Genomic DNA, 26,378 nt, shown 5'->3' with positions numbered 1-26,378 from the left:
ATGACCTTGCAGATCAGACTTCATAGGCGTACTGGACTGTACTTCCCATGGTGTGTTGTGCACCAACACTTGTGGGGAGTGCCATATGTTGCTGTAACACATTCAATGGTTCCACATCCTGTGTAGGGGGTGAGGCTCAGCTGACTGTTCAGGGGCAGGATCTGTTTGTTCTGTAGTTTATGCATGACACATATTGGGAATCAATGTATTCCACTTGCTGCCATGCTTTTGGCATTGGGGGTAGCTGCTTATCCATTCTACATGTGATATCTCCTGGTATGATGATATGGACTATCGTCAGTGGGAGGTGGGTATGTATATATGGGCCTGTCTGTCAGGATGTTGGCATTGTCAGTCAGGTACAGTTGGCCCTGACTCAGGACATATATGGGTGTACATTGCTATTTATGACATAGCTGAAGGAGGTGTCATGATTCAGTCTGGACTCCTTCTCAGCTACTCTTTACAAAACACCAATGAGCCTGAGCACTAATCCCTGTTATACTCTTTTACACACTTAACACCCTACTGATCCTTTGTGATCAGGCTACAGAGTATGTCATCATAATATCCTGGCATGTCCAGGGGTCGGTTTTGTGTGTACTCTCCAGTCCAGCTGGTGAATATTGTGATGTTGACACAATGTCACATCTGCCTCATGTACACAGACAACCCTCTCCTCCTCCCGACAAACTCAGATATATGTGTGAGATGCATCTATATAGACATACAGGGTGCTGAACTCTCTCGACCCATGACTGGCACAGTCTATCAGGTGGTGAAGGTAACCACACACACCACATATCAGTCTCACATATCCTCTAGCGACAGCACTCAAACCACATTATCACACATAGACATACTCGAATGCTCTAAATGAACTCTGCCTAAGCAGCAGAGACCTCCAAAGAAGACACACACACAACTGCTACCCCACTACAATACCCACATATCACATAGTTCACAATGTCAGTGTGCCACACAGTCACTGCCCTTCGGGCTAAAAACACATCTAATACACTTGTAATAGGCAACACTTATTGTCAGACACACTGACATACCACTCACCAGCCCAAACAAGGGAATAGTCACTTTGGGCTGTCTGTCGGGTGCCAGGATCTACCACATAACACATGCAGTCAGGTCACTCCAAAGCAAGCACAGAACTGGCAACATCATTGTCCATGCTGGTGCGTAAAACCTCAGACGTTACTCCCTGGACCACATGACATGATACATGGAGGAACACTCTGATGATGTAGCCCAGGCCAGTATGACCCTGACCTTGTCTAGCATCTTACACCCACCAATTATGATGTCACAGTATACAGACAAACATATCACGTTTAACAGTTGGCTAACAAATTGGTGTCATTCATAGGGGATACAGTGTCTGTCAGCCTGTGGTGACATGCTCGACATGCCAGGTAGCTTCACTATGGACAGCTTGCACCTGTCACCCTTGGACTTTCGAATGCTGGCTAAGGCTCTTGCTACCACCATAGTACCTTTTTTAAGCAGGGCTCAAAAGACAAACCCACCTCCATAGACATTACAAGTTAAATGAAACTAAGGGTAATGCTGCTCAACACCAGATGTGTTACCCTCATATTGCGGCCACTCAGGACTCTCCTCAGTATGGAGGATAGCGATATCTGTGCACTAACAGACATCTGGTTCAGGCTCACTTATGCACACCAGCACTACCAGGTTATGTTTCATACCATGCTTTCTGATCACAAGACTTGGAAGAGACAACACAACTAGGGGGAGTATCCATATACATCACAGATACACACATCTCCGGGTTAGAAGCACTGCACAAAGCATCACAGACCATACATATATAACTACCATTGTGCAAAACTGCCTTTCAGTTTGTTGCCTGCTACAGACCACCCTCCCAAACTCAGGAACCACACTCGGCTTTCATGGGAACTATGGAGAATATGAAGGTCTCCACAAACACCATTGTATTGGGTGACTTCAAATACACAAATATTGACTGGGGATACTACTCAAGCCCCAACACCCTCACCCAACAGTTGCTACAATTTGTAGACTCATATGCTATGGCACAACCAGTCAGCACAGCCACAAGGGGGAATACATATTGGACCTGATCATCACCAACATGGGGACTCTATGTTCCACACCAGCGATATACCCCTCATTGGTAAGGTCAGAACATACATGTATCTCACTGGACATACATATACCCTCCACACATCCATCCTGGGTAATCTTGGTGAACTCCTCATGAGCCAACGTCTCACTTCACCAAAGCAAGGTGGTATCCTTCAGAGACCCTGAGACAGTGGCAAATATGACTCAGACTGCTGAATCCTTTACATACACATTCTATGGACACCTACTGGACTGCATGGATAGTGCTATCCCAAATAACAACAGGACTCACTCCTTCAATGGCAGGGGACCTGTCTGGTAGACCCCAGCCATTAATAAGCTGTACAATGTCAGGAGGAAGCTACTACATGATAGAGCACAATCCCAGATGGGGAAGGCATCTGTGATCTGTACTAGCAGACAGCTACGATCACTCATGCACTTTTCTAAGGGCCGCTTCTACCGGACAATTGCACCAGACATGTAGGACTATCACACAGCCTTCTTCAGTTATGTCAGGAACCTGGGTGGACACTCACTGATATGCTGTGAGTTACTGCATACTGACTAAACTTACCCTGAACCCACTGGCATTGCCAACATCCTGGCAAACAGGTTCAGTGCGGATGTCTCCCCCCATCCCCCCTAAGGAGCAACTATCCATCCCAACAGAGTGTAACCTCCCTGACATCACACAATAACAGGTGAGTGCTGCCCTCCCCAATGCGTACATCACAGCATCAATGGGACCAGACGGTGTCCCGGCCTGCATCTTACACGAGCTTCATGACAGACGTAACCCTCACATTACATCACTGTTCAATATCGGAGTTACTACAGGATATGTACCCAAGGAATGGCATGCAGCAACAGTGGTCCCACTCCACAGAGTTGGTGCCACAACGGACCACAGACAATATTGCCCTATAAGCCTAACTAGCCTGTTCTGCAAAGCTATGGAGCGTATTGTCATGGGACTCATACACATAGACATTGGGAACCTACAGACACTGTGTCCTACACATTTCAGCATTGTTGTGGGCAGATCTTGCCTCTTGAACCTGTTTGTATTCTTTAAACGGTTAACAGGTCCATCGATATAGGGACGGTTGTCCACACAGCCTACCTGAACCTTGCAAAACCCTTCAACACAATAACCCACTGGGCCATTATGCATAGGCTCACCAGCGTCGATATGGACACATATCTCACATGATGGATTTCTACCTGTATCAGGGATAGCATCCACATGGTCAGAATTGCAGGTGCCATGTCTGACTATACACCAGTTACACGTGGCATCCCACACGGCTCAGTCCTGGGACCTCTCTTGTTCAGTATATATTTGTCTGACGTACAGGCTACCACAGGGGGAATATGGCTGACCGTGTTCGCACTTGACTGCAAGCTGGGTGCCATAATCAACTCTCCAGCTGCCACATGCATACTCAAACAGGGTCTCACAGAGATGGATGACTGGTGCCTGAGCCATGGCCTACAGCTAAATGCCATTAGTTGCATAGTCATCCCCTTTGGGAATAACAACATGCCCACACATTACCACATAGGTAGTACTCCACTGCATATGGTAGGAGTTGTTAGGGGTTTGGGGACATGACTTGTTCGTACTGTCGCCTTTGACAATCACGTTGCCAAAGTGGTTGGACAGACCCTCTATACAGGCCACCTTATCCCATATGGTTTCACATCTAGATCAAGTGAGGTCATTGTGCCCCTATACTCATCACAACCATGCTTGGTTACAATGCCACATTTAGGGTGTACCTTACCCGACACCTGCAGCAACTGTACTGGCCACAGAAGTTCCTCACCAAGCAGATCTAGGGACTCACACGGATGCCCTGCACAGTTCGGATGCAGTAACTCCAGCTCTACTCAGTCGCTTACCACCTACTTGGATATGATGTGTGCCTGTTGTTTACAGATATACCCAACCCAGAATTACTGGACATGCTCCACCTCAGAATATCCGACTCCCTTGGAGCTACACACTCCAGGGACATATACCTCAGCACAGATGTTAATAGGACATGCTGGAGGGACAGATTCTTCTCCCAGAAGCTCTACTCATTCCAGATTGTAATCCCAGTTTCACATAGGCAGAGCCACCCACTGACCACCTACAGGAGACATCTTGATGACCGTATGGGTGATCGTATGTTTACCCCTGGGATATCTTCTGTGTCCCTGCTAGACAGAGGCACACTAACCTAAACGTACATGGGCTATCTTGTGTGACCTACTATTCACACGCACAGTGTAGTAATCTGACAGGGTTGCAAATGACAAACACACTCTGGCTAGGCTTGTACATGTCCTAGGGTAGATAGCCTAGTATCGACCTCTGAACCTATGCTAATGTTCGGGATGCACAATGTTTATTGCTGATACTGTCTGTAGGTCTTTATCGTCTTTGCTTTATCAGTTTCTATGAACAACTTGGGTATCTGCAGAACATATTTGATTATGACAGGGTTCCACTATATTATATATGTGTCTGTTGTCATATAACTGTGTGCCCAGGGTGGATTGCTGGATAGTGAGAGGTTCCTGGGTTAACAAATGCAACTGCCAGATATGTGTGGCCCACTGCTGTACTCAGACATGGCCTAAGTGTGTGAGCATGCCCAGTTCAGGCTTTCCGTGTTTTGTTGCCTGACATTTGTCTCATTTATTCAAGTGTGTGAGCATGCCCAGTGTGACCTTTCAGTATGTTGCTATCTGACGTCCACTACATTTGTTGATGTGTGTGAACATTACCAATATTAACATTTATACTGTGTGTGTTGGAAGTCAGGTTCTGTTCTTACTGCAGGACTCACCTTTGTGTCATAACTCGACAGGGATTATGCTGTGCCTGCAGGGTTTCCATGAGATACTTTGCATAGACTTATCAACATTCCTTCATACAGGCTGACCACTGCAACACTGTCATGGTTTAGTGGTTCTGAACTTTAACTATAGTGCACAGTATCCTGGGTTCGAGGCCCATCACTGCTTTATATTTTCATACTGAGCAGACCAGACTGCTTAAGGGCCAGTTAAGCAAATATGAGCATGTTGGCTTTTGTTCAGCTATGCCCTACTTAGACCAGGCTTGTCCGACATTGCTCAATATTCACCAACATTGCTGGACGTCGCCCAGTATTACTCAACATTGACCACAGTTGTGCTAGTTGGTGTGTGCGATTTTGTTTGCATATACTACATGGTGGTAAATGCTGTTTATCACTGCTTTATATTTCTTAACACATGGCAATCATGCCTCAGGTGGTGCTGCAGGGCTGCCTATGTCGGATGCACATACTACACTCCTTGTACATGTCTGAAAGCAGGTAGTGTCAACGTAGGCATCCCTTTTACTATATGTGCAAGTCAGAGAGAGGTATCATTTCCAGAGTTCCTACTGAGCCAGTGTATGTGCTATGCGTTGCCTCTTTGCCAAGGCCAAAGCATACTGGGCATGCCTCCTTCTGCCTACTGGGGCAGGCTCAGGCTGTTCCTCCTCTGAGTCACGCTCTGCCTGTGATGGCCTTGGCAATGGTGGGGGGCTGTTTGGCCCAAGCATATGCTGGTCCTGCTGCAACTGTTTTCGCAGGATCATATTATGTAGCATAGCACATACCATAACAATTTGGGTACATGTAGTTGGTGAGTACTGCAGGGCTCCACCAGATGTGTCCAGGCACCGGAACCATGACTTGAGCAGCCCAAACACATGCTCGATTACATTATGTGTTTGTGCGTGTGCCTCATTATGGCGTTCCTGTTCAGGTGTGTGTGTGTTTCTGATGGGTGTCATCAGCCACGGCTCCAGTGCATAGCCAGCATTCCCCACTATGTGACCATGTGGGATGTCCCCATTGGCAAATGTCTGGTACAGCTGCGTCAGATGCCAGATATGGGAATCATGGTAGCTTCCAGGGCAGCCAGCACACACATTCAGTATTATGCCCTGGGCATCAAATATGACCTGGCAGTTGATGGAGGGGAAGCCCTTGTGGTTGAAGTAGACCCTACCCCGCTCGCTGGCTGGTGCTTTGATGCGTATGTGCATGCAGTCTATTGCACCCACTACCTCAGGGTATTCCGCTATTTGCTGGAAGAGACGCATATTGCTGGCTAATTCCTCATGGGAATTGGGGAAATATACATGATCACCGACATGTGCTGACATGGCATCCAGGAACTGGTGCAGTACCCTGGATGCTGATGCCTGTGATATCCCCATCATATCACCGGTTGGTCTCTGGAAGGTACCTGTTGCTAATATTTTTAGGCCAACACATACCTTGGTTTCCACTGGGATGGGTTCCCCTCTGTTGGTTCTGTGTGTGAGGCATGGCCTGCACAGCTCAACAATTTGCTGCAGGAGGTCTCTTTCCACTCTATAGCGCTCCACTATCTCTAGCTCATGTAGCCCCTGGTAGGTTTCTCTGGGCCTGTACACTCTTCTCTGTCTCCTCACTGTGGGTTGTCCAGCAGCATTTCCATTGTCACCACCCTCAGCATGTTGCATATGTCACCTTATAACAGCAATGGCAGCCCCTAACATTTCTTTGTCTCAGTAAAGCTTTTTCAGTTTTCACTTCTATTAGCTTAGTGCAGTGTCTGTTGTGAGAAACATAATGGACTGTTGTTTGCAGAGTTTTAAGTGCTAGGCTGGGCTGGGCTAGTGTACTGCCTGTGTAATTGCCTGATTCTGATTGTTTTCACCTGCTAGCTCTGCTAGTACTCCCTGGTAGCTTCCTACTATTTGTTGTGCTTCCTTCTTCCTTTCTGTTTCCTCGGGGGGGCAGCGCCGTGCGCACAAGTGAAAACACGCTCACAGCAGCTCACACGCGTGCACACATGCTTACACGGACTAAAACTTGCTTATTTGGGTTAAAATGCGCACACCAGCGCAAAAGTGCTTACAACTCTTTAAACAGCCTTATACATGCTTATTCTGGCTTAAACACACGCACTCACGCTTACACGCGTGCACTCTGTCTTACTCGGGTTTACAAGCGCGCACACGCATGCATACCTGCTCAGCAAGAAACGTTGGTGTTATCCACGGCATACACCTTCCATTTCTTGCCTTTACCTAGCCTACCTGTTGACACACCTCTTTCCATGATGTGTAAATGACAGCTGACACATGCCACTCTGCTCCAATGAGCTTCACTTCTTTCATACATACCCCACTTGTGATGTCACCTATCTTCTACTCTGTTACTCCCCTTATCCTACTCCTACACTCCACTGACTGTGCTCATTTGCTATGTAAACTTGCGATTCACTATCCTAACCCTCCTTTGCATAGGATTGCCTACTAGTGCTTGGTTACATCTCTTAGACTGAGCTTGCCCCCCTTAGCAACCTCTACTCGGCAGCCATGTTGTCTTCAGCCTGCCATTCCCTTGCATTGTACATTAACAATTTAAATAAGATCCACATTTGTGGATTTTTTAATTTTTAGTTTTCTGGTTTTTAGAGCGCAGCCTGTTTGTGCGGCGCTGCGCTACGCTTAAACATTGGAAATCGGAGAAAAAAATTTTTTTTTTTCATATTGCATCGGGAAACATTGCCAATGGCTGTATATTTGGCCATTGGCATGCTTCCTGCACTGGATGCAACCTTTATTTGGAGCTGTCACGGCTCTATTTTGCTATTTGCAGAACGGTACTCATTTGTCAACTGAGTACATTTCTGCAAATAACACTGCTCTTACTCGGACAGGTTTGGGTTTCCTGAGTCGCAAATCTACCTCATTTGCATGCCTTTCGCCTGCAATTGAGGTAATTTGCATATCCCAGCCCTGTTCGTGTAAGAGACGTTTTAGGAGCTCTCTTGCACGCCCCTGCAGGCTGTTCCTGGATCGCTCGTCGGGCATGATGGCTGCATGGAGTCTTACTCTACTCTTAGACTCCGTGCAAGCCATCGTGAATCTGGCCCATAGTCTGATTGGTATGCCAAGGGCAATGTTAGATTTTACTCTCTTCCTACATAGTATTCTAAAATTATGAACATCTCTACAGTTATAAAAAGCACTAGTAATATTCCATCACATGAAAGTGATTCTGTGCTTAAACAAATAAAAGTATAATAATTGTTAAGCAAGATTTCTTGTAACTCTAACCGGTAATTGCATATGAACCTATAAGCATTTACTTAACATACTAATTACAGTTAATAATGACTTACGTGGTATCATTTTTTCAATAAACAATTTCTGCAAAAGCCAATTTTTTTATGAACAGACTTTTCAGTCAGAGAAATCTCTAATACTGTCTTTTTTCCACAAGGTTTTGTATTCTTAGAAATCCATATAATTATTCTGGAAAGAATGTTGGAAAAAATAATTCATTTTGTTTACCTCCAAAAGTGTTTTTTTTTCAAAGAAAGCAAATTTAGGGAATGGCATTCATGAAACTGTTGTTTGCTGAATTCAGTTTCAACAAACTGTCATGCAACCTTTCCATACCTCTCAATTGTCTAGATTTTCACAGAATGTGCAGATTGTTTGCCTCATACTTTAAGTCTGTTCCTCAAAAAAAAAAAAAAATCTGTGGTTTTCTGGTAAATCATTGAGAAATGATGTCACTAAATAATGAGAGACATTTGAGTTTCAGAATTTATACCCTTCTAAAAAGGCATGTTAATGCAAACACTGTTATTCTATCAATTTGCTAAGTTTATAATAGCAATATTTAAAAACTAGCAGCTATTTTTGGGCCTTTGTCTTCCCATTATTTTTGGCTTTGGCCAGATTTCTTCCATTGAAAAGTTGAGAGGTATGATCCTTTACCATTCTTTGTACTGCAAGAGTTATATACTGTTATTTGTTCATCTTTTTCAGAACTGTGGAAACAGATGAGAAACAGAATTCAAACCAGCAGTGCATGAAACTATGTAAGTGAGTTCTATTCTCCACTTGTTTTATGAAATTTACCATTTACAATTTACATATGTTGTAGCCTGTCATATTTTATACAGAGACGTTGTTTAGGAAAAGATTGCTAGCAAGGAGATTAGATAATGTACATGCATCTCATACAACAGCAGATGAAGTGATGCAGATTATTTGATTCAATGCAAAAAAATAATCTTTGTAAAATTAAACAACCTTTTATCTCTATAATTTTTTTTCATTAGGCTTTTCCCAGTTAGGGGTTGCCACAACGGATGACCTGTCTGCTCATGATTGGCAGTGGAGTTTTACAGTCTCGAGTTGCCAGCCTAGCGCCCAACCTTCCACAGAAGGCATACACACACACACACTCTCATCTTGGGCAAATTTAGTGTGTCCAATCCAACTACAGCATGTCTTAGGGATGTGGGAGGAAACTGGAGCACCCATAGGAAACCCACATGACCACAGGGAGGACATGCAGACTCTGCACAGAAGGCACCCCAGCCAAGGATCAAACCAGGGAACCTCTTGCTGTGAGGTGACAACGCTAACCGCTCCACCATTGTGGCCACCCCCTTTTGTGTCTATAATGTCATGGAGAATTGCATTGTCTCATCCTAATTTTTAGCATCAGTTTCCTGATAGTGATGAGCTTGCATAGCCACAGCAATTCTTCAACAAAGTACATCATTATAAGTAATCAGAAAACTATTACTTATCCAGTGTGCAGATTCTGTACCAAGGCCATAAGATTGTGGAACCAGTTCATCATTCATTCAGTTTTTTTACTCCTGGTGCAGGATCACAGTCCATAATAATGACCTAAAACAAAATGCAAAGATCCCATGAACCTTCTAGGCTACTTCTGATTGTTTCTTAAGAAGTTCATCTGTCCTCCCAAATTTGCCTGCTTGTTTGTTGAACTGGTTACTTTATACTGGAACTATAGATATTTTATGCAGGAGACCCAAGAGGAACATTACTATTTAAATATCTTCATGAAATAATAAATATGGTTTCCAAGCAATAAACAGCAAGCAATCTGTATAGGCTAGCATCTGCATTATATATACCAATATATAGTTATCAGGTAACAGTGTCAACACTAATGCACAATGTTTAATTACAGATTCAAAAGGAATTAATTATGTTGTTCAGATTATTGTCTGACCTCCCACTTGAGAATGCTACTGTGATTTGACTAATTTTTCTTCTTTCGGCTTTTCCGGGTTAGTGGTCACCACAGCAGATCACCTGTCTGCTTGTGATTGGCAGTGGAGTTTTACGGTGTCAGGTTGGCAGCGCAGCTCCCAACCTTCCACTGAAGGCACACACATGCACACACCTAGGGCCAATATGGAGTGTCCAATCCACCTACAGCATGTCTTTGGGAGGAAACTGGAGCACCCAGAGGAAACCCACACAACCACAGGGAGGACATGCAGACTCAACACAGAAGGCACCCCAGCCGAGGATCGAACCGGAGAACTTCTTGCTGTGAGGCGACAATGTTAACCACTGCACCACCGTGGCCAATTTGACCAATAGTAAGGTAAATGTAATACACATACATTTGCAATCCTGTGAAACTAACTTGTTGGTAAGAAGACCCTGAGTCAGAAAAAGTCACTGTTAAATTATAAAGGAGTAGAATCTGGGAATTGCACATGCTTAAGTTATCCCATCACAGTGTTAAGAATTAAACATGTTGAAGTATTCTCTTTTAAGAAAAAAATGTATCTAAGATTACAAGGCAGTATATCACTAAGTAGTTTGCACCAATGTGTGGGTGCGACCATGTCAAAGGCTTTAGCAGACAATACTTCATCTCATGAAATCCTAGCAAACACCCTTTGGTTTCTAGTGATGCCTTCTTAGTAATCAGACCTTTTGGGATTCTTTCAGAAGAGGGTAGGATATAAAAGCAAGTGGCAGATATTAGCTTCATTCATTTATGACAGACTGTATATTCAGGTAGCCCATTTCCAAGCACAGTTTACAGAGAAAAAGATCCATTGTCATTACAGCTTAGAATTTATTTTTCCTCCAAGCTGTTGCAACTTGCAACCTCATTGTTAATCATGTGACATTGTGCTCAAGAGTTCGGTATTGCAAATCCCAACATTTTTGGATATTCTGTGAGATCATATAATATCAAAAATGGTGATCACACATGGATGTATCATAAGTCAGCAATGCCAAAGACCACAAGGACTAAGAATCCCAAACACTGAATCTCCCTCCCTACCTATGTAGACCCAAGAATGAGTGCTAATATGGTTCCTGTAGGGGTGACAAGTATGACAGATCAATATTGTAGTCTTTGGCACTGCTGGTTTACGATATGCTAACCATGGGATTGTTTTTTATATTATGCATTTTGGAAACTTCATAGTAAAGCTATACATGAACACACATGCTCAGCTACACACAAATACATGCATATATATATCGATAAACACACACACACACACACACACACGCACGCACACATACACACCAGCAGCTTGGTTGACCAAAAAGTTCATTAGCATCCCACAGGTGAATCTAAACCATTGTGTTTGCTAGAGCTTCTTTAGTGGGAAATAAAATGATATCCAACATCAACAGATTAAGGAAGAAGAAATCCATTTATCACATGATACATGATGACCAGTAATGAGCCAAAAAATATATATATGGAGATAGAGCGAGACACACACACACACACACACACACACACACACACACACACACACAGTTGTTGTTGTGTCTTTCGGCTTTTCCCGGTTAGGGGTCGCCACAGCGGAACACTGGTCTGCTAATGATTGGCAGTAAATTTTTACGTGCCGAGTTGCCAGCCCTGACGCACAGCCTTCAACAAAAGTACACCCATTCACGCATGTCTCCACACAGAAGACGCTCTAGCTGAGAATCGAACAGGACAATGTCTTACTGTGAGGCGACAACGCTACCACAGCACCACCACTGCAGTGTTAAAGGGTCACTATTACTCCAAAACATGTCCATTGTAAATTAAGCATATACCAGTAAAAAGAAGTCTGGTCTCTGAAATACTGTTTAGCAGCAGGACTGATAATACTTTTGGTAATATACCCGACACTTGTCCAGAATTTTGCAGAATGCCCCGGATTTTCTTCATATTTTTATTCTATCTTTCATATAATTTTTGATTTTCTGGTAAATCACCAAGAGTTGCAGTCAGTCAATAATGACAGACAGTGACATTTCATACTTATTTTTCAAGAAATGCATGTTGATTCCAAGCCCATTGTTATATAAACATTTAAGTGAATTAGAGTAATATTTAAAAACTGTCTTTTTGACCCTCCCCCGTTATTTTTGGCTTTGTCCAGAATTCTTAAGCAAAGAAGCTCAGAGGTACACCACTAAGCAGAAATTACCATGTTATCCAATGCACCTCTTGGACTTCACTGATGCACTGTGAAATCATATGGCTGTAGGTGCTGTATGTATGTGTAGTGCGTTAGTATCGAGCAGTTGACATAGGTGAAGACTGAAGTGCCATCATACAAGGAAATTATTTAAGGAAGGTAAGCAATAATTTCTTTCTTAAATAATGTCATTGTATAATAGCAATACTCCACTCTTGTGTGTAGGTTATATGAGGATTTACCCAAGGTTGCCTTTGTTAAATCAATCAGGCTTCACTGTTGTGATCAAATCACAGCAACTTTAGGCAAATCTTATGATATCAGTCATGGATATTTGCTAGTATACATCTGTGTGTGTGTGTATGTGTGCACGTGTGTGTGTGTGTGTGTGTGTGTGTGTGTGTGTGTGTGTGTGTGTGTGTGTGTGTGTGTGTGTGTGTGTGTGCGTGTGTGTGTGTGTGTGTGTGTGTGTGTGTGTGTGTGTTGTGTGTGTGTGAATATATATATATATATATATATATATATATATATATATATATATATGTATATATATATATGTGTGTGTGTGTGTGTGTGTGTATGCATTTATGTATAATGCATGTTGTATGGGTGTGTACATGGTGACTTCGACTACTGCATACGAAATAGTTACTGTCTATATCTTTGTAAATAAAAATCTCAATAACACACAATAATAACGCCACTATCTGACATTTTTGAACTAAGGACCACATTTAAAAGTTTGAGCAATTCTTTTAACAAATTGGTCACTTAACTGTTAAAAGCTGAATCTACTTAAAAGTATCACTGTACAATGAAACCGTGACATGCTCATAATGTTTCACTGAAGTGTTTTAATTGTTTCTACTTCTGTCCCTGAAAATGTCAATGCCGGTACATCTTTAGCTACAGATGTCTTGTAATACTTTAATTATTTTCCCTATTCACCTCAAAAATAGTATCATGACATATATTTGAAGTATTAGCTGTTTTTTTGAATATGCTGGGTTATTTATTTAACTATAAGATTATTCCTCCCTTTATCATGATATTCTTATACTTTGTATATCTAAGCATTTCAAATACTTCTACTATTATTTACTGTATGGAGTGAAATATCATGGGTGAAGGCCTTCGGCACAATTATTGTTAAAGTCTTATTTGAGCCACAAATACTACAGCCATGGTCACAAATTTAAATATATGTACTTTGCTTAAGTTATTAGATGCATTAAAATTCATTATAATCTTTTCCAGCTGTTGAAATATAAACAGCTTTTTTCTTTGACTATGCCATTAGTGTCTGCTAGCTGGTAATGTGGTCTTTAATCCCCTTTTATTCAGCATTTATTAAGAACTCATAGTACTTTCCCTTAAATTTAAGCTAACAACAAATTGAATGACAGCCACTTATTTTAATTACGTCTGCTAAAAGCGCATTTTATTCAATATTCACTCTGCACAGCATCTTTCTCTACATTCTTTAGGACAATAGAAGTATTCATTTATACAGCAGCCTATAACATAATCAATATAAGATGACAGTAATGGCTCTATATAGTAAAAGTAAAAGCTCAGCAATTGTTATAGAAGGTGTATTATATGACCTGACCTATTCTCATCATAAAAATGTCTGGGATTTTTCAAGCTAAGTTCATGGCTGTACCTTTAAAATGCTGAAATTGAATTTTGTAAAAGCAAGTTGCAGTTTTACAAAATCATTTTTGCAAATTACTTCTTCCCTTTGCTTTTTCTGTTCATCTCTCTGCGTAATCTTCCCATCTGTTAGTGCCTTCATCTTTTTGGCGTTCATTTAACAATTAGAATTCAATCTTATGACATTTATTAAGATCACTGTAACTGGCAACAAAGGCACTAAGGTTCTCTACCGCCGAACTAATTTTAGAATCCTTTTTCTACTGCAAAGACCCATAGCTGAGTTGTTCTCCTACTGCAGTTGCTGCTACCGGAAATGAGAATGAGCAGGAAGAGGACAAATGGGTAACTTATGCGCTGCTAATTTCTGCAGACTTGAGTATGTGTCGTGTTCTTTCTTAGTTTTCATAAACCACTAAATTTTTTTTAAAATGAATATGCAACTTTGATTCTCATAAATAGTCAGTGATTGCTGGCGATAGATATGTGAGCCATATATATATATATATATATATATATATATATATATATATATATATATATTTATTTATTTACTAGAATCCCACAGACTCCCTCTTGAATTCTGAATCATCTTTGTAGCTTTATAGCTAAATCTACTGTTAATATTCTCCAGCAACAAGTTTGCATGAGTACTGCTTTTAGCATTTATGAATCGTTCTATAATAGTATTTTTATGTGCCATACTTACTCTTCATATTATGCCTGCTTGCTGCCACACTTCTATGAAAATGGGACTTGGCATAATGATTAATGTGTTTGCCACACAAAAAAAAGGTACAGGGTTTGATTATCACCATTGAGAAAAAATAGCTAACAAGGACAGCTAGCCTAGTACTTATCTTTTAACCTATAAATGTTATTACGCTGGCCATTTAGCCCAAAGAATTTGTTATCAAATTAGCATTGCAAAGGTGCAGCGTTCAAATCCCCATTAGAATTTATGTTGGGGGTTGGTAAAATAGTCAAGGTATTTGCCTTACAAATACAAGGTACACGGTTTGATTTTCACATTGAAGGGAAGTTGGGTAGCTATGAACCTAGGAACATTTCTGTTCCTTCTTTGTTGTACACAGTAAGCAAAGATTTCAGATAATAGTTAGTATATCTCGGTCATTGTTTTCTCTTACAGAAACAAAAGAATGTAACTATTTTCATATTGTTTGATAAATCTTGTGGAGTCTTTACAAGACTTTTGTTATCTTTCTGTAGACAGCTTGGGTGTGTTGCATACAAAATGCCTCCTGTCAAAACAGGGATTGTCTGGCAATCCACTTTGTTGAAGAAGTTTGTTTTTACCATGTTTTTAACAATGTACACTTCATATGAGAAGATATGACAGACTGTGTTGAAACCCAGAGAAGCATCCATTGACTCTTTTGGCTTCATGCCTTTCCATCATGAGCACATTTTGTATAATATATTGGGTTCCATTGGAGTTGATTACTTCAACTAGAAATGGTTAAAGTAAATTAATGATCAGCGAAATTAAACCCGTTGGTTAACAAATGTTGGCGCCCTCCATCATTTTTGAAAAGAACTGACTTTGTTCAGTTTCACTTCCCTATAAACATTTATCTATTAGTTTTCTGAGCATGAGTGCTAATGCATATTAATTGTCTTACTACTCAGATACACATTATCTCATGTGATTATAAAGCCATGTTCCCAGAGTTACATTTTCATTCAGGATTTTTATTTAGTGAATGACTGGACATCTATAGCAGTCATTACAGTTTGTACTTTCAGTCCTTTTTTATTCTTTTTGTTTCTGTATATGTTTTCTACAGATTATCTTCTTCATCTCTTAATACTTAGAGTGCACTTGGTCAGGAATGCGTTTTACCTTAGTTTCTCTCTCAGATCTGCTTCTTTATCTTTTTTAAATCCATTATCACCTTTATTGCTTCATGATCACCCGTAGTGTTGTTTATTTTTTCTTTTATTTATGATATGTGAGAAAACAGATTTTCATTAAAAGGTTGATATACTTTTAGTGTTTCTGATATGGTTGACTAGTCCAGTGTTTAGTGGAAATCCAAGAACATTTGGGTAAGTCAATGTTAAATTTTAGTTTAGTAATTGTTTCTGATGTTTGAAATCAAACAAGGTTGTCTCAGTCTTGTTCAAAAAAATGCAGACACAGGAAAATAAATGAAAATATTTATTTCTGATAACTGGTTTAGTGCTTTTGTCCACATACAGTTAAAAGTACATCATCAGCACATGCAATTACTTTACACACCATTCTTTATAAACCCTTCACTCAGTCACATGCTCAATTCAAATTAATATATTTAAAGAAACAGTGCAAAGTAGCAATTGCTATTGTTGCAACAGAAACAAACTCAAATATGAATAACCAACATCTAAAACCACACATGTAAATATCTATGTAAACAATATGAACAAAAAACTCACATACTTAAAGATATATTCTAAATCACCAAAAGTATGTTACTGTTTGTATATCTTAAAGACATATTATAAAAACTGCTAAATGTAAATTTCATATCTCACAATTTGGCAGCTTGAAGCTTAAGAACACTGAAGATAGATGCATTAACATTGAAATCTGGCAGTCTTGTTACATTTAACCTGAGCTGCCATAATAATTCCCTAAATGTGATCAATGTGTCAACTTCTATGTCGGTAAAACAAATAGGCAACTCAAGGAGAGAATATTGCAACACCTTAGTGATATTGAACTGGATAACAAGAACAATGCATTAGCACAGCATATTTCTAAATATCCAGATCATAAGTTTAAATTTATGGTTTTACAAATCATTGATGAGAAACAAGGTGGAGATTTGAACAATAGGACAGAGACAGCAGAAATGTGCTGGATAGCTGACCTACAGGCAGATAGATCTCCAGGACTAAATGTTATGGCCCCTTTAAAACCTACACTAAAAGGGTATAGATTACAAAGACAATTAAATATCTTTTGCTTATGTCAACTATCAGCTGTTTAAATTCATTGTTTTTTACATACACACAAGGATCTGATGAAGGCTAATGCCGAAAGCGCTTGCCCTTGTTTGTTACTTTCTTATCACTATGAGACGTTTTATTTTATTTTATTAAAGAACTTATTTTTAAATACTTTCAGTGACCTTGTTTTACTACCTCCAAATCAGGTAGTACTTGTATCTCTGCAGATTTTTCTGCAGCATTTCCTTTAAATTGTACTGATTTAAAGAAATCAGTAATGTAAATAGTAAGTAAATAATTTACTTTTATATTTCAAATCACAATATGATAATTCTCATAGTTGATGTTAAGAGCTCTTTCTTATAAGATCCTTCACTGGTTGCACAGTTCTTAGCACTTGTCCATCCAATAACAGATAAGTGCGTACTGTATTTCTATATATCTGAATTTCTGCTCATGTAGAAATCATTTGAATCCCTGACTTATACTGTGGGCCATTGTCCACCCCTTCCTGACAGTAAGAGCTTTAGTGCAATGAACAGACTTAAACTAGTGTTTGTCAGACTAGTTCAGACAACTTGAAATAGTAATGTATACACATGAGATATATAGCTTCCTTGAACTAAAACAAATTTGTGTCCACTTAGCCCCAGAGACAACCTGGTACTGAGTATCTTATCATTTCTTCCTTTGGATAGTTTTATGATATTGACTGTATATGTGATGGTTTGCTGCTTGTACTACTGAAGTTGGCATTCTTAACCAGTACACTATATATTTTGCTGTTTCTTTTGCTTTTCATCCCCAGATATGACTTAATAAATCTTTCAAACATTTGTGTTTTTATTTGGTTGGTGACTGTTATTTTTACATCTGTGAGCATAAAATTATGAGCACAACAAATTTTCTTCTTAAAAATGCCAGATATCTATCCTTTATTGGTGATGATTTTTGCTCAGGTCATCCCCTCTCTGTAATACCTTTCTGTGACATTTTATTTCACTTTTCCTTTTTGTTGTTGGTAATTGCAGAATTATCTACTTAAAGAAAGGTTCTTCCACAATTCCTCATCCTTCTGTAATACATGTGCTCTGATGAACACTTGTTGCTGTGTATAGTGCCTTGCATGGTTAGTATTTTACTTTTAGATCGCATTTTTTCCAGTCTTGGAGGCACCTCCTTCTAAAAAAAAAAAAAAAAAAAAACACTTTCTAAAAAGGCTTTAACGGGGTCTTTGACCTGCTTTCAACAGTGATTCTTTACCAAATACATACACATGAAATTTCTGACCCACATACTATTGCTAGCATTTCCTAACCTATCTATACCTCTTATCTGTAAATATCTGTCTCATAGACAATTTTATGTTTACTTGTTGTACCATACCTTCCATATTACTCTGATCTATGTACAAGGCAGCTGTCTTGTACATAGGTCAGAATAATATGGGAGCTATGACCTATGTACAGCACAACTTTCTTGTTCACATCACACTTTAATGTCTGTGCTTCTTTAACTAATTTATTTAACATTTCAAAACATTTTTCCTGTTAAAAGTTCCATTCTTAGGCTACATCTTCTTCCAATAGTTTTATGTGGAGGAATAATTATCTCAGACGTATTAGGCACAGACTTTGGAAGATACTTCAACATTTGTAGAAACCTGTTCTGTCTTCTTGTTTTATGGCTTTGTCATTTATGCAATCGCTCTGACTTTTCCTTTATAAGGCTTCAGTCTTCTTGGTGTTAGAATATGGCCATTGTATTTCAGATCTGCCATTCTGCAGCAGTGAGTGATACAAGTAAATGTGAGGCTTGAGTTGTCAGGAGTTGCAGCTTCTTCTAGGAATTGGTTAATGAACAATTAACAGATTATAACAATTCACATCATGCCACAGTTGTGACAAGTCCACATTTACTGTGATACTCCAGTACTTGTACTCAGTGCAAGGACACACACTATTTCTGGATTTCACAAAAGATTCATTCACAAAGCTGAAGGAATTTTTTTTGTGTTACTACAAAATATATAGTTATCCAGATAGTAGGAAATGGACTGAGAAAAGCAAAATTCTCCAGAGAAAAATAAAAACTGATTGACAAAAATCATAATCTCCAAAATGAAAAAACCTACAAGTCCAGCTGTAGATAATCTTCCAGGTAAATACATTAAAATTGCAGGAGACCCTCTGGCCTTTCTTCATAGTTATTAACCATTTAATTACAGAGAGCCATGTCCAAACCCTCTGGAAAAAATGATCCTACCCTTACACAAAGGTTGAAATTCAACAGAATTCCCAAATTCAGAATTCAACAGAACTATAAATTCAGAATTCAGCAGAACTATGAATCTATCACAGTGCTGTCTCCCTTATCAAAAATTAGAGAAATGTATTCACTCTCAGCTCCTTGAGCATATTGCTGCCAATAACCTCCTCTCACAGACATAATATAGCTTTCATCCAGGTCACAGCACCACAAGTGCCCTTGTACAGTCCCTGAGCACAATCATTCATTATAGAAATGCAGGCCACTTAGTCTCATCCATCTTGCTTGGCTTATCCAAAGCATTTGATGTTGTTTCACATACTAAACTATTAGCTGAACTCACCTCTCTAAACTTCTCCCAACCTATGCTATACTGACTCATTAATTTCCTTAGCAACACACAACAAGCCATACATTGGTAACAAACCTTCTGAACTTTCCTTCCATTTACTGTATGTGTCCCCCAAGGCTTAATTCTTGGCCTACTTCTATTTAATATACTTATAAATAAGCTCCACTCAGCTACTGAAGAAGATACCGTTATACAGTAAGCTGATGACTTCATCCTCCTCTGTACTACAACAAGTCTTATAATACTGCAAGAAATCACCCAGAGATCCTTTTCTTCTGCTGAATCCTGGATAACCAATGTTAGCCTGCTCCTAAACCCTAAGAAAAGCAGATTCATGTGGTTCACACCCAACTGATTTTTTGCCCTGAAACACACATTTAGTATTACATAATACTGCCATACAAAAGGTAACTCAAATGAAACTACTAGGCGCAACTATAGATAAAAAATCTGAAATGTGATCAGCATGTTTAAAAAGTCATTAAAAAATACCAAAATATGTGAATTCTCTACTGTTCAAGACCCATATCTAACAGATGCTACATAAAAAAACATTGTTCAGTCCTACTTCCTTCCCACAATCCTACATGCATTAGCTATATATACAAATGTGAAAACCACACAGCAAACAAAGCTAGAATCATGCTACAATAAAATAGCAAGATTCACTACAAACATCCATGGGCGCTGGAACCATAGAGCGAGGGGGGAGGGGAGCCTCCCACTTTTGCAGATCATCCATACCTCCCAACTGTCCCGAATTACTTTAAATTAATTTTATTTTTCACACTTTAGCTGAAGTCATCGCATGCACGATGATGTCAGCTCATCAGGGCTACCAGCCTGTCGGAGTTGAAGTGATGGCACATGTATTTCCGGCTGGTTTGTGAGCGGGAATGGACAGTTTTATTTAGCTGCCAATTTTAATTAAGGTTTGCGAGTGGGAACGGACAGTTTTATTTAAGGTTTGCGATCAGGAACGGACGGGATGGAGTCTGGACTGGCTGTTGGGATTTACTAGGAGACGCTGCCGGTTTATTCAGGATGAGTAAGCTGCTGGTGTGTGTGTGTGTGTGTGTGTGTGTGTGTGTAAATGCCCACAACGGGATATATCTGGTGGCTACAGGTACTCAGGCTCAAACCCTGTACCTTGGGTACAGGTAAAAAAGAGCCTAAAGTCCCTAGCCACCATCACGTGTGAATTTATGCCTCACATTTTTGTTCTGTTCCTCTGGAGTGGTAAAACAAAACCTTTTATTCTAGCAATTTTCTAAGGTTATAAAATCAGTATTTGAAATGTGTCCCTGTTTTGGGGCTGTATTCACCCATTATTGGCTTTGTTCTGTATTTTTGTGCTAAGAGGTTGACAGCTATGGTGAGAAGTGAGAACTGAATTCACTAAATGATATGATAGCCATTTAAGTTTGCCTTCCTGTCTTTCAAGAAACTGCTGGTTTAGCTAAGTGGTATGTTGGTCTGACTGTAGTGCACACAGTTCTGGGGCCAAGACCTGGCAGTGAAATGCATGGTGGTAACAAACATTTTATGCAAGCAACTTTCCAAAATTATATAAGCAATGTTTGAAATGTGTCCCTGGTTTTTGGCCTTTTGCCTCCCTCCAATTGAAAATAAGTTCAAGAAGCTGTGCAACATGCCTATGGCTTACACTACTGTGATTCTGTATTTATATATTGTGTGCAGAAGTAGACTGTCATCATGGAAATGTTCTGAATAGGGCAGTTTTGTCATTATTGGTGCATGCATTTTGCTTCATTGCCTACTGGAAAAATGTTCAAACAATAAATTTAAAATGCAGTTGTGTGTGGAAGTAGACCTTTATGATGGAAATGTTCTGAATAGGGCAATTTTGTCATTATTGGTTAATGCAGTTTCATTGCCTACTGGAAAAATGTTTAAACAATAAATTTAAAATGCGCTCTAACTTAAGTCTAACAAGTGTGCTATATTATACAAGGAATATAATTTAATACAATCAGGAAGGTGAATCAAGGAATGCATACATGTATGTATGACGCTAAAAATATGTTTGAAGACAGCCCAGAGGAAAGTGTGAAAGGCTCAAAATCATGGGCAAATTTTAAGCTTTACTCTTGTTACCAAAGCATTGGATGAAGGTAAAACAGTTCACACCACATTACCTTGACCTGGGCAAACCTTTTGACACAATCCCCTACTCAGGTGTAGTACAAAAATGAATAATGTAGGAGCAAACACTTAGATCACCAGCTGCATTGCCAAATTGGATCACAGGATGCAGGAGATCAAAACAGGGGAAGAGACCAGTCACCAATGGAGTCCCCCAGGGTTCGGTGCTGAGACTTTTTCTGTTTGGCATATACATCTCAAAAGTAAAAGGAAATACCAAAGAGCTTTGGTCAGCTAAGTTTGAGATGACTGCAAGCTAGGAGAAATTATTGAATCTCAAATGACTTAACAATCATGCAGGAAGGTTTGTCCCAAATAATAACTGGTGTCAAAATCATGACAATGCCCTCTGAGAACTAGTCCAATTGTTTGGCATTTGGGAACTTGTGTGTACAGTGACCTACCTTTTGACCAACATGTGCCCAGAGTCATAAGAAGGCTTTTCTATACTGCACAGCTTATAAACAAATTGATTATGACTAGATCTAGAGATGTTGTCCCCCTTTACAAAGCTCTCATTATGTCAGTCATTTTGTATAATGCCCACTTTGGCATGTATCTGTCCAGCCCCATGCAACAATTGGAATACCTTCAGAGAAACATTACTAAAAGGATACATTCGTAAACAATAGGTCTTACATGGACCACCTCAAAGATTTATTACTATACTCAGTATCCTACAGAGTGCTTAGAGGTGACATGTCTGGCATAGAAAGCATCCTCTGACATAATACAGACAGACCTACTGAACATCAACAAGTCAAATGGCATCAGAAATACTCAGTCCAGGTATTTAAACTGAATGTTGTGGAGAGATGGATATATATTACAAAGGCTACCACTGCTCTGGAACAGACTATCCATAAAAATAAAGCAAAGCTCATCCATCCATTTTCAAATGCAACTTGGATCTAAGGATGAGTAATAGAAAATGCACTCCAGGATTTCCCCTCATGCCACTAATGGATAGAGGCAGTTCCTAAATGCTGCATCCCTTACATGGCCCCCCCAAATTATCTATGGTATGATCACAGTTGTTCTCACTAGGGCTAATATACAATTATCAGCCATGGGGATAGCTAAGACCAATCAGAAAATGTTAATTCAAGCACCAAAAGGGAATTGGCTAAGCTTAAAATGTCCTCCAAGTAAACCTATGTTGTGGTACACTTTTTAATTCACTAAGTGACCCTGTCATCCTCCACCCCCCTCCCCAGTCTTTAACAGCTTCTGGTGCCTATGCAAACATCTCATGCAGATCTCACCACTGTTTCAGCTTAATATAACTGCAAAGGCTAGAACTCCATGACACCTAATTTATATCCAGCTAGTCACAAGCCCATAATTTTATCTACAACACTGATAATTTCTCCTCCATAAAAAATAATATTTTAGCAGTATTCCCCATGTAGAGAGTTACACTCCAGTGAAAAAAAAATCTTCTGACCACTACAAAGTCAAACAATGCTGCAGGAGATGTTCTCTATTCCAGTTATGCCAGTAAACTTTGGATCAATTTACCACTTCCACTAAAACAAAAAGGCAAAATGAAAGGCTTAGAACCCAAATTAAGACAACACGTGACTGACCCCCTGGTTGTACTCTGTACCTCACCAGGATAACATTCTCCACACATTTCCCCCCATTTTCTCTACTTTCTCTGAATACCCACTTTTCCTTTGCATCTCTCCCCACCACCTCTTTCCACTTTCTCAATATTTCCTCCTGACCTGTCTTCTCTATCTCCCTCTCTTCTATCTCTAAGATCAGATGACAGTATTTTAATGTAAAGAAAACTGAATATCACTGTCAAATATCCTTAATAATATCATCTTTCCTTGTATGTTTCTCTTCTTAATGTAATGTTTCATTAGAACTGTGCATATTAGACCATTACTGTATGTTGTCTCTATATTTACTGTAGTATTTTCCTTGGAAAAACATTACTGTATGACTTTTTTATTCTCATTGTTTAGAAATTTTATCCCCTAGTCTCCTCTGAAAAGGGACTTTACTTGTCTAGTCAGGCTATTCCAATCAACATAAATAAATAACACATTATCTTGTGATGATGAGTGGAGGAGTTATTAGGCCTCTGTTTTGCCCTTCATAACATTGGCTGTAGATCTTTTTGCTACTTCATGAATAAATAAATAACATACAACCATATATGTTTTGTGCAGATAACTGGGGGGGGGGGACACTACTACCTGCTGGTAGCAAAGAAAGGCTCCTATGATTTATCTGAGTTCATAGATATTTGCATTGGACTACAGATTTCCTTAGATTCACAATGAAATGTTCATTCAAATCTACTGACTTTGGATGTCATGGCTATAAGACCACTGCAGGTCTTAGCACTAAGTTACATAGGAAACCTTGTAAGAAGGTGAATGTTCTGCACAAAGTATGCATCCAAACAATGTTCATAGGAATGTCCTGAAGGGTCAGTTTTATAGGCTCTCTAGATTTCACTGTGATAAAGGTGTAATGTTAGATTAGATTAGAATGTTAGACTTTATATTGCAAGGTTATTCTGAGTTAGAGATTGATGTGGCTAGAGATGAGGTCTTGGTACACAGGGCTGATCTTGCTAAACCTTACTTTTCCAACAGACATGATGAGGTTCGTAGAGTTCATACGCATGGTAGTAAGCGAGGTTTTGTTTGACTTACTCTAATGACATCCAGTATCCAGTTGGTATGTGATGTGATCAAAAAGAATTGGCATGTTCTTACTACGGACAAGAAACTTAGAGGCTTCTTAGGTGAAGTTCCTAGTTTTAGTTTTAAGAATAATAATTCTTTGAAGTGGCTACTGTGCTATAAATCCATGAATAAACCAAATCATTTGATTTGTAATAGAAAGGGTACATATCCTTGTAGATCCTGCAGTCTGTGCAGCTTTATAGATAGTCACAGTAGTTATGTGAACATTACAACCGAAGTGCATACTATTTCAGCTTTTGTGCAGATTGTAGAAGTCAGAACCTTGTATACCTTGCTATTTCCAAGATTTGTGCCTGCTATTATGTTGGGAAGACCAACAGTGTCTTAAAATCTAGAATATGTGAGCACTGTAATGATATTTTGAAACAGGAAAATAAAAGTGCTCTTTCCAAGCATGTATTGACTACTGATTCTTCGCATAAGTTTAGATTTCTGGTCCTAGAACTTTTTAAACCTAGTGTTAACGTGTGGTGATTTAAAGACCAGGACAGAATGCTTAGAAATGAAATAGATTCTGGAATTAAATGCTACTAATGGTAAAGGTCTTAATGTCACTGTGCCTTTAAGACCAATACTAAAATCAAGAGCTCTATCTTGTTAAAGCTTTAATTGTATTTTAATTGCATTTTAATCAAGCTTTATGTTAGTATTTAAATACCCAACTTTTTCTGAGTGCATGAGATCTGAAGAAGAGCCTGTGATAGGCATGAAAGCACTTATTCTTTTATTTCTCTTTGGTATTTTAATAAAGTATAGCTTTTTATACATTGTGTCATGCATGTTTGGCTGGATAATTCTGTTGTTTTACCAGCTGGTGTTAGACCACTATTTATACAAGACACGGACATCATAGGTGTTTCTCAAAATTTGCTAGTAAATGGAAAAGTGCAGCACAGAAGCTGTGTTTTGCTGAGATAAAGAAAATAAAGCCTATGATAATGAGATAAAGGTGTAAAGAAGAACCTAGGCTCTAGATTGTCACTGTTGAAGTGACAACTTGACCCCATGTGCAAAAATGGGAAAAGAGGCTGTTGATGGTTGAATGGAAGGATCCTGACAGGGAATGTGGACACTGTAGAAATTTTTATGTTTGCAGATTTGATATTTACATAACCAGAGAAGAACACTGGGACTTGGACTGAATGCAAATATTTCATTAAGAGAAATGATTCTTGCTTACCTTTTGTGCTCTTCGTTTGTCTGCTCGCTGATTCTGGTGATAAATCCGACTGAAGTTGGAAACAATCACGGGAACTGGAAGCGCTATAACGAGTACACCACTTAGGGAACAGATCGAGCCAAATATCTTCCCTGCAATTGTCTTTGGCACCATATCACCATATCTAGTGAATAAAAACAAAAGATGTTTAGCAAGCTTGCTATAATGCATCTTATAACATTATTTTTATCTGCATTACAGTTCAAAGTTTTCATGTAATAAGAGCAAAATAAGAAGTCAGAGTCACATAAACATGAATGTATTTATCAGCCATGATTTCTGTGGAGAAGAGGGTTTTAAATTGCTCCAAATAAACAGTTGTGGAAAGGGGAATATGCTTATGACAGGATTAGAATACTACAAAAAAAAACAAAAAACAAAAAAAAAAAACAATAATGTTGTAACATTTTTAGTTGTTCCATGCTGTATCTTAGTTGTCAGTCTCATGTTTTTCTTTATTCCATCTATTTTCAGTCTTATCATTCTGTTTTCTACATATCAGTCTCAAACATCCTTGCATCAGTCTTGGACTTCTGATTATAATGACTGTTCAGAATCAAATTATTTTCTTTTATTTGCATGCTGTTTGTAT

General features: G+C 39.4%; 1 protein-coding gene across 1 annotated transcript in view; it reads right to left on the bottom strand.

Annotated features, from left to right (window-relative positions):
• The window catches only part of LOC122806482 (potassium voltage-gated channel subfamily D member 3-like), a 495,277-nt gene extending 469,345 nt beyond the window's left edge, over positions 1 to 25,932 (bottom strand). Inside the window, exon 1 of the mRNA XM_044076958.1 lies at positions 25,748 to 25,932. Coding sequence (XP_043932893.1) covers positions 25,748 to 25,900 — 153 coding nt within the window. The 5' untranslated portion in view covers positions 25,901 to 25,932. The remainder of the gene's footprint in view (positions 1 to 25,747) is intronic.
• Between the last annotated feature and the right edge of the window lie 446 nt (positions 25,933 to 26,378).

This window comes from Protopterus annectens, chromosome 7.part0, assembly GCF_019279795.1.
Source record: "Protopterus annectens isolate FY-2018-M chromosome 7.part0, PAN1.0, whole genome shotgun sequence".
In the NCBI taxonomy this organism is placed as follows: domain Eukaryota; kingdom Metazoa; phylum Chordata; order Ceratodontiformes; family Protopteridae; genus Protopterus; species Protopterus annectens.
This window is presented reverse-complemented; position numbering and strand designations above follow the sequence as displayed.